Source organism: Nannospalax galili, unplaced genomic scaffold (assembly GCF_000622305.1).
Source record: "Nannospalax galili isolate Female #2095 unplaced genomic scaffold, S.galili_v1.0 scaffold476, whole genome shotgun sequence".
NCBI lineage: Eukaryota > Metazoa > Chordata > Mammalia > Rodentia > Spalacidae > Nannospalax > Nannospalax galili.
In genome coordinates this window covers 1,622,775-1,632,971 of record NW_008338274.1, presented here as the reverse complement: position 1 = coordinate 1,632,971, position 10,197 = coordinate 1,622,775, and the positions used below count along the sequence as shown (strand labels likewise).

General features: G+C 39.2%; 1 protein-coding gene across 1 annotated transcript in view; it reads left to right on the top strand.

Annotated features, from left to right (window-relative positions):
* Positions 1–10,197, top strand: part of Tgs1 (trimethylguanosine synthase 1) — a 42,578-nt gene that overhangs the window by 10,961 nt on the left and 21,420 nt on the right. The window contains exons 5-8 of the mRNA XM_008833080.3: positions 2,172–2,289; positions 3,579–3,665; positions 6,756–6,930; positions 9,074–9,374. Coding sequence (XP_008831302.1) covers positions 2,172–2,289; positions 3,579–3,665; positions 6,756–6,930; positions 9,074–9,374 — 681 coding nt within the window. The remainder of the gene's footprint in view (positions 1–2,171; positions 2,290–3,578; positions 3,666–6,755; positions 6,931–9,073; positions 9,375–10,197) is intronic.

The following is a 10,197-nucleotide window of genomic DNA, read 5'->3' as shown; positions in this document are numbered from 1 at the left end:
TCACCAGCGTAGGACCAAGGGTTTAAATTCATGACCCTATGGGGGACATTTTCCATCCAAACCATAACAGTCATCAATAAAGTATCCAACGTAAGGAACTTGGGTGGCTTTTGTGTGATTTTTTTTTTTTTTTTTTAATATACTTACTGTCCAAACTGGTGCCACGGTGGAGCAAAGTGTTTTGAACTTTCATTTAACAATTGTTTTTGCTTTGCTTATCTCAGATTGCTGATCTACCAGAAGTAGGAGGTAGTGTTTTGATTTGTAAGGTATGGCTACATAGCTGGGCTATTTTTCAACACACAATCTTCCCGCCTCGGCTTCTTCAGTGCTGAGATTACTGGTGGTGTAGACCACCCCTAGCCCCAGTTGAAAGTTATCAGAGTTCTGTCACCTGACTTAGTCTCTTTCCTCTGTGCTGTCCAGAGATTACTTCAGTGCAGGATTTTCATTCCTTTAGTCTGGGAATTCATCCTTTCTTCTCTGACATTTTCTTAGTCTTTGTATGTTCCTGAGATGCATCTGCCTTGGTTATTTTTTCTGTTACTGTGATAAAATACCCTGACAAAAACCACTTCAGGAAGGAAGGGCTTATTTTAGCTCACAGTTTAAGGTTCAGACCGTCATGGTGGAGAAGTTAGGGCAGTAGACTTTGAAGCAGCTGCTCACATCACATGGGCAGTCAACAAAGCAGAGTGCGATGAATGCTCGTACTCAGCTAGCTTCCTCCTTTCCCTTCAGTCCAGGACCCAAGCCAGGAAATGGGGTCCCCTACCTGCAGGGGTATGGTCTTCTCACTTCAGTTAACCTAATCAAGATAACCCCCAACAGTTGTCCTGGAGGCTTGTGCCAGGAGGTTATGCTAGGTCCCAGTAAATTGACGGTCACTAACCATCACAGCATCTCTATTTTGAGCATACAATTTATAATGTACATACCGGTCAGTGTATTAGTCCATCTGTTTCTGCCTCGTGTTACCCTTTTTATCTACACCCCACCCATCCACCCCCGTTTTCCTATTTTTCTTACTTTTCCAAACAGGTTTTGAGTATAGCTTGGTTGTTTCTGTAATGTGTTCCATTGTCTCTTCTATCAGAATCAATTGGAGGATTTTAGATTTTAGTGTGCTTTAGCTCCCCCATTAAGGTCAGAATATAAGAGCTGTTAATGTCTGTGCATGTGTGATTTCTGCTGTATTGCTGATGTTCTGTCCCACAGTGTCTGATTGTTTACCCTACTTTCTTCAGTCTTACGAAATGTGGGTCAAAGGTAGATGTGTGCCTCAGTAGATGCTTCCCAGTTTAAAATATTCTGGGTTTTTGTTTTGTTCTGTTTTTGTCAGTGCTAGGGATCAAACCCAGGACCTTGCACATGGTAACAAGTGTTCTAACACTGAGCAACGTGCTCAGTCCCAAGATAATCTCTGTGAAGAGTACTTGTCTTGCTTGCAACATTAAGAGCTATGTTAACGACAGATGCATTTGCTTCTTAAGGAAAAGAAGTTCTTTTTAATCAAGGTGATCATGCTAGTTGAAGTCCTTAAGAAAAGTGCCTTGCACAACACCGGTGCACTCAAATACATGCAGGAAATACACTCATACACATAAAAATAGTAAATAGAATATTAAAGAAGAAAAGTGCCTGTCGGGCCAGCGAGGTAACTCAACAGGTAAAGGCACTTAGTGCCAAGCCTGACAAGTTGAGTTTAATTCCTGGAACCCACACATTGGAAGAAGGAGCTTCCACATTCATGCCCTGGCATGCATACATGCCACATGCAAATGTTAAAAAAAAAAAAAAGAGAATGCACCTGCCAACTGTTTTCAGAAAGATTAGCTTTAGTTTACTTTTTAAAGTGCAGTTGTGCTTCATTTAAGATATGGAGATAAGGTTCTGAGAAATGCATCATTAGGTGATTTCATTGCTGTGCAGACATCATAGTACACTGAGATTAAAATATCCAGTTGTGATATAATCTTATGAGTCCACCAATGAATATGCGAACGTGCAATATCATCCTTGACCAAAGCATGGTATGCAACACATGTCTGTGTGGTTAGATCATGAAACTTTAAACTTTATAAACCTAACTATAATTAATTGCCTTTGCAAATGATAGAAAAGGAGCCAAACAAAAAGGGAAATACACTGTAATCTGTCTACCTTTTTAGAGTCACAAGAGTGTTCAGGAACAAACTCAAGTAGAGACAGACCATGCATGAACAGAACTGATGGAAGTGAGAATGAAGACGATCCACCTGACCATAAGCCCAGCAAGCTGAAGAGAAGGTTGGTGCATATTACCTGACCTGCCAGCACTGCTAATACTATAAGGAAAGAAGTAGCATCTGTTGGGAAGATGCTAAACATTTAGACCCGAGGTCATATCCCAATTCTAAACATTTCTTAGTTCCACATCTATAAAATGGGACTGATAGGCGCTAGGCATGGTTGTACACACCTTTAATCCCAGCGCTGGGGAGGCAGTGGCAGGTGGATCTCTGTGAGGTGGAGGCCAGCCTGGTCTACATAGTGAGTTCCAGGCAGTATGGGGCTGTAGGAGACCCTGTCAAAAAAAAAAATTGGACTGATGGCATTTTTTGTGAGGTCATTAGGTTGACTGAGCTGCCGTGCAGTGTATCTGACACTTAGTAGCTATCGTATTGTAAATAATATGGAAAGGATGGATCACAATACAGTTTGAACATGAGGTAGAAATATGTCATCCTCTGATAGGATATAAGGCATTCCACATAAGACTTTTCATTCTATATAGTTCCCAGATAAATGCTAAGCAAGCTCTGATGTCTCAAAAAGCTATTGCTGCATTGTCTTGTCTTAGTAAACTTGATTTGTTAATTGCCCCATTATTTCCTGTTAGTTCCTTGAGGCAGAGGAATGGACTTAAATTCCCAAGATTCAGTAGGTACTCAATAAAATATTCTGTGAGTTTAGGTTACATGAAAAGACAAAGTTTCTAAGAATTATTTCTTGCTGTATTTATTTCTATTTGGTGCTGTGGCCCAGATAGTCAGAATTTCTAAATTTCTAAAAGGTTCCTGTATAAAGCACTTTTTGTCTCTGTAACAAAATATCTTGACAAAAAACAGGCAAGGAAAGATTCACAGTTGAAGTATACAGTTCCATCAAGGAAGGGGAGGCTTGGCCTTGGGAGCAACTCCAGGCCTGAGCTACTGGTCACATTGTATCTCAGTCAGGCAGCAGAGAGAGAAGGGCTAGTTCCATCTTGCTTTCTCCTGTCTCGTCTTTATTCTGCCTGGGACCCCAGCCAATTAGATGATACCACCCATATTCAGGATGGGTCTTCTCTTCTTAATTAAACCTCTAGAGACATCCTCACAAGCATATCCAGAGGTGTGTATCTTCTAGGTGATTCTAAGTTCAGTTAGTCTCAAGATTTTGAGTGCTTGTTACTGTGCTCCCAACACCACTGGGTACTTTAGATTATTTGGGAAATCCTGGTTAAAGTACTTTTTCCCCAGACTTCCTGGTTTTTTGAGGTACTCTGTGACTCTAAAGGTAATGGCTTATAACTGCTTCCTTTTCTGTTTCTTTAGCCATGAGCTGGACATTGATGAAACCCCAGATTTAAACATCGATGACAATGGTCTCCTTCTTGGATTCAAGCATGGCTCAGGACAGAAGTAATTCTTCATAAAAACTATTGCCTTCCAGAAATCTAGCCACCTTAAATTCTTTGGTATTTATGTAAATAATACAGCACTGTATTTGATAGCATTTGAGGTTTTTTTTTTTTTTTAAACTTTCTTCTTTGATTTATTTATTTATTGTTATGGGGCTTTTGGCTACTCTAACATTTCCCCCTCTGAAGAGGTATCCCTAAAATCTTTAAAAGATTAGATATAAGCTCCCAAATACTTTGGACATTTTTGGCCTTTGGAACAGAGTGTGTTGCTAACAGGCCCAAGGGCATTTTGACTTTTAGCCAAGAAACTGGCTACTTTTCTTTAGGGTCTTTTTTACCCTAACGGCCTAGCCAATTCCTGCTCCTATTCTTATCACACCATCCTCTGAAGGGGTTACCCAAATTGCCAGTAGGGAATCGGGACACAGACTGCTCTGGCTTCTTCCATGTTGAACGGGATGCAGGGTGAGGCAATTGGAGTACCCCTTCAGTAGGTCTATCTAAAAGACTCCCAAATTGCATAACTCTTATCTCTGGGGGGCAAAAAAGTCCTTGAATTGTGACTAGGAGATGTGAAGGAGAAGTAAAAGCAAGAGTAATTAGCATTGTAAGTTCTAGACAGGGAACTAGGAAAAAATCAGAACAGGGCAATTTTAAAATGTTCTTATGAGAGTCCATTGGAATTTCTTGACAGGGGCTTCCAAAAGCATCCCTGTATTGGGTTCCTCATTTTTCTTTTGTCTTCCAATGCTGGACTCTAGAGTGATGGATTCAGAATTTGCTTTCAGGTATTTTGATAGCTGTTGGAGTGGTTAGAATCAGTGTCAGTTCCTTCTCAAAGGCTTCACGTGAGGGCAGGATCCGTGAGGGCAGGATCCGGGGGCGCTCAGCCAGTCCCCTGTGTTCTCAGGCCCTCTGCCAGAGGGAAGCCCGAGGGAGGCCAGAATTCAGCACTCTCTGGAGGTCTCAGCATTTGAGATCTTATCATTAAAACTCACAGTAGAGGTCTTTGATACATTCACTTTATTAACTCAGCTACACTTCATAGCCCCCAGATGTTATTCCGGTCCATTTCACAGATAAAGCAGCTCACAGATGTTTTGACTTAGGATCATATTTCATAGATGGAGTTTAAGTCCAGTTCTTAGAACTTGTAAGCACGGTTCCCACCTAGCATCTCATAGATCTGTTCCTCTGTGCCTCTAAAGACAAGCAAACATACCATGTAGCAAACTGAAAAATCAAATGTTGCTCAGCTATGTGCATGTATATATATTACTTCTGTTTTTCTGAATCGCTGAAGTAGGATAACCTACAGCTTGCTTTTCTCTTAGCAAGGTAAATGTGTGATACACAATGACCTAATCCTTTCAATGGGAGCCTTGTATTTAGTTCACCATTCACATTAGCAATATCTAGGTTGTTTGCGAAGATCTAAGCACACTGTCTTGTCACAAGGTTATCACGTTCATCAGTTGTTCTTTCCTTTTTCTTTCTGGAGTATTCCATCGTGTGGATATACCAAAATTTGTTTAGCCACTTACCTATTAAAGGGCATTTGAATTGTTCTGGTGTTTTGCTATTACACATAAAGTATTTATATATAGAAGTCTAAGTTTCCTCTGGGTTAAAAACCGAAACATTAAGTACAAGAGAAATATGAATAAGTAGATAATTTCATCTCCTGTGAAGGAAGACTGAACTGAGTAGGGAAGACAGGGTCTGTATATACTATTTGGATCAGCTTCTCCTAGTCTGAGATTTTTGTTTCTAAGGGTTTAGACTTACTGTCCTACTTACCCTATATTAGTTAGGAAATTTTAATAGATAATTCACATCATGAGTTCAGCAGGAAAAGAAAATGGAAATGTCTCATGATTAACATAAACTGAATCCAAGTTAGTTCAAGAGTACATGGTTATAGATTAAAATCCTATAAATAGATTCTGAAAGTTAGCTTCTGGAGTTACTTCCTTTAGATACTTAAAGACATAGTTCATAAAATCATTTAAGGCTAAAGATGATAGTTTAGTAGCATATAGAAAAGATTTTTAAATTCCTATCAGCGAGATTTCTATGCACATGTGTTTTGGTTTTATTGTTGTTGGTTTGATTTGGGGGATTTTGTTTGTCTATCTGTTTGGTTTTGGTCTTTTTTTCAGACACAGTCTCCCTGTAGCCCCAGCTGGCTGGAACTTGCTATACAGACCAATCTGGCCTCTGCCTCACAAGTGCTGGGACACCACCATGCCCAGTAATGCACATGTAATTTTATTTGAAAAATCATTGAGTAGCTCTGGCCTGTATATACTCCTATAGATAAATTTCATTACTTAGGATTTAACTTTTGTCTTTTTATTTAGAACCCGCAGTTCTACTTACAAGAGAATAAGATTATTTTTTATTACCAAGGTTCTAACATGATTGAAAGAAAATTTTGTGAGGCTTGATACAAAGAAGGCTTTACAGCACACATATCTTTTAGGACTAGAAAAATTCAGGTGATTAGATCAGATTTGCTCTAATCATTTTGGTAATAGGCGTTTGCATCTCTTACAAGTAAGTACAGATTGCTCTAGGCTAAAAATTCAATGGTCATTCTTAGCATTAATTTGAACATGTCTAAATATGTTTAAGACCTTTAGCATTATTCTGCTTTAAGAAAAGTATCCCTAACAAGGGAATATTGTCCCTGATGCTTTGTTTGTTTGCTCTATGGCTGTTTACTGCAGTCTGTATATAATTTCTACTTTCTACTCTACATTGGAAGCATTCTAGTTGTGATGGTACATGCCTGAATCCCAACATTCAAGGGGTCTGAGGCAGGAGCATCAAGAGTTCAAGGTGAACCTGAGTTACATAGTGTAACGCTATCTCAACCAAAGAAATAATAACCTTGTTTTTCCCATCTTTGGTAACATAAAGTCTAGACTGTAAGCTTTTATGCACTTTGTACTTGATTTCATCACTTTCACATACTAATAAAATTAAAGTGGCGGCTATTAGTAGCAAAATTTGTTTGATTCCTGTAAGGAAACAAATTTCCTAGAACTTAAGATACGAGTAATTTCTTTCGATCTGATCACAGATACGGTGGAATTTCAAATTTCAGTCATCGACAGGTCAGGTATCTGGAGAAGAATGTGAAATACACGTCGAAGTACCTGGACATGCGCAGGCAGATAAAGATGAAAAACAAGCACATCTTGTTTACTGAAGAGTCAGAAAAACCACTTTTTAAGAAGAGTAAAGCTCTCAGTAAGGTGTGTATAAATTTTCTTTTGGACTTAGAAAGATGAAACCATATTTTATAAGCTTAACGCCTTAATATTGTATTCAAAGGGAAAGCTGCTTTTTTCAGGATAGAAGGATACCTAAAATTGTTTTCCACATACTTTATCTAGGTATATAGTTTGTAAAGTATATTTGGAAAAAAAAAAAAGAAAATTGTGGTAATGTGAAAAAAAGATGTTTGAAAACGATATAAAGTTTTAGTATGTAGGGAGATGTATCAGTTAAGTTGACTTGCCTGTAAACTAACAGACAAGGACAGGGGGAATTTCTTGTCTGATCCCCACAAGGTAGGACACCAGTAGTCCAAATTCTGATGGAGCTTTTACTGCAAGCCTCAATTCTGAGCTCAGCCAAAGAGGACTCATCCCACTTTGAAATAGGCTCAGCCCGTGGGTGTGAAACAAGGCAGGTTCATTCTTCACGGGGTAACCTGAAAGCTTGGGCTTTGCTTTGCCTGCTGTTCAAGTGATAAGAAACAGAAGTAACTAGAACATGGTGTGGTTTGTTGAGTGTTCCTGCTTTCTAGGGCAAAGAGCATTTCTGCTGAGTAAAGCCTTCACAGCACTCACTGCACCACCAGCCCCATGTGAGAACAGGAGAGTGGAATCTCAGCAGCTCTGTCTCACTATCCGGTAACTGCTGAGTAAAGCCTTCACAGCACTCACTGCACCACCAGCCCCATGTGAGAACAGGAGAGTGGAATCTCAGCAGCTCTGTCTCACTATCCGGTAACTGCTGAGTAAAGCCTTCACAGCACTCACTGCACCACCAGCCCCATGTGAGAACAGGAGAGTGGAATCTCAGCAGCTCTGTCTCACTATCCGGTAACTGCTGAGTAAAGCCTTCACAGCACTCACTGCACCACCAGCCCCATGTGAGAACAGGACAGTGGAATCTCAGCAGCTCTGTCTCACTATCCGGTACACTAGGCTCCTGACTTCAGCATACTTGCAAAGCATACTGCAAATTGATGGCTTCGTTTTTTTATTATATTTCAGTGTGATAGACTGCTGGTGATATTTTAATGAATATTTTAAGAGTCTTTGTTACCTATGAGGCATGGCCTGGTATCAGATTTGTGGGACTTTCTGTAATGTGTTGGGTATAATAGTTGCCTTATGTGCACTTGTAGATGAGTACAAAAACAGATGCGGCTGCCGTATCCTTAGTTCTCTCATTAGGTATATAAAGATTCCCTCAAAGGAAAATTGTCCTTGTTGCCCATCATGTGTCTGCCACTCATTGAAATTTCCTCATTCTTTTTTATAATTTTATTTTATGTGTATGAATGTATTTCTTGCATGTATGTAAGTGCACCCGTGTCATACAATGCCTGCAGAGGTCAGAACAGGGTGTCAGATCTCCAGGAACTGGAGTTAAGACAGTTGTTAACTGCCATGTAGGTGAGGTACTGGGAATCAAACCTGGGTCCTCTGCAAGAGCAGTCAGTGCTCTTAACTGCTGAGCCAACTCTCCAGCCCATGAAATTTCCTCATTCTTAAGGTCATAAAGACCTGATGTGAAGAAGGTTCCATTATACAGCAGATGCAGGGAAGTGTGTTGTCCAACTTTGGGCTGCCTTGTTAACATATCAACAAATAAAACTACTTTGTCAGCTCTGCTATTTTATTAAAGGACTACTCATTCTTTCTAAGATCTCTGATTTTATTTTTTAAAGACATTAGCAGTATTCTTTAATGTCATATAATATTTAACATAGGTTGTAGCTTGGCTATTGCAGAAAGCACTTGATAAAAGACTAAAATTAATGAGTCAACAATAAGCAGGTACATTTGTGATGACGATCTCATAACACAACTCTGTTAGAATCCTCTGTGGAAAGCTACTGGGCAGTTTGGCTTTCTCCTCTTAGTGTTCATTTATAGCTAGAAGTGCTTAATCTCCTTTCTTCCTTTTAAAAAAGTCCTTGATAAGGTCATAGGATGCTCAGATTCCAATTAGCCCAGAATTACTTGTATCTTGTGTGATACATTATATTTCTCCAGGCAAATAATTATGACACAGCCTGTAGATCAAGTCACAAATAGTAAAAAGGGAGAAGATTCTGGTTTATACTTAATTCGTGTTCATGATGGTATCTTCAATTTTCAGGTAGAAAAATTCCTAAAATGGGTTAATGAGCCAGTAGGTGAGGAGTCCTCACAGGAGTCATTTTCTCATAACAAAGTACAAGACGCCTGCACAAGCAGTGACTCAGAGGAACAAGACATGTCTGTTGAAAAAGCTGATGGCCTGATGGAGACTAGGAGTCCAGAACCTGAAAAATGTCAGACCATCTCTTCAGCCAGTGAACTTGAAACGGAAAAGAATGAAGGAGACACCATGATAGCAGCTGATCCAGACTGTACGACTGAAGAGAGAGACCCTCCCCAGGGAGAAAAGGAAGGCGAGAGTAAGTTTGCTGCCACTTGCCTGAGGATTTCTGCAAGCACATTTTCCTTTGATATGTTTTTTTCTAATTTCCATTTTTGTATCATTTATGCCTTAGGATTCGTTGTTTTAATTTAAATGGAGAAAAGGAATATTAAGTTAAACAAGCTAATTTGCTGTAATTGGGCACTCTTCACTTTGGGCTAATAAGCAAGTGGGATAAAATCAGAGTAAATGTGGGGAAACTGCATCTACCATGGGCCTTGATCTCTGCTGCCATTCTGTCCGCTGGGCTGACAGTTTACTCTTGAAACATGAGGCTCATGTTTCTCTTTGATAGTTCTTTGTTTTTGTGGTAGTCTGGAGCTTTTTGATGATACATTGACAAAATTTATTCACAGTAGTTGGCTTCAATGAATGGAAATATTAACATTTTCACATTATATCCTTTTGTATGTTTGAATTTTATAGCCAAAGTTCTTTTATAAAGATGGAAATAGTCAATGGAACATTGAGACTAAATACACTTTTACTTAATTTAGTATTAATTTTGTTGAACTATTTCACATTTGTCCTTCTGAAACAACTATATTACAATCCTTCATTATTTCTCTCTTAATTTAGTACTCAATAAACTAGCTTACTTTGATTTTTTTTCCTTTGTGTGAATATGTGCTTATAATCTTCATATCACACATCTCTGCTTTTCTTAAACCACATACTTCAAGGATTTTTTTATTATTATTATTATCAATGTTACAGCAACTTCTCATTCTCTGTCTCTCTCTGTCTCTCTCTGTCTCTCTGTCTCTCTCTCTCTCTCTCTCTCTCTCTCTCTCTCTCTG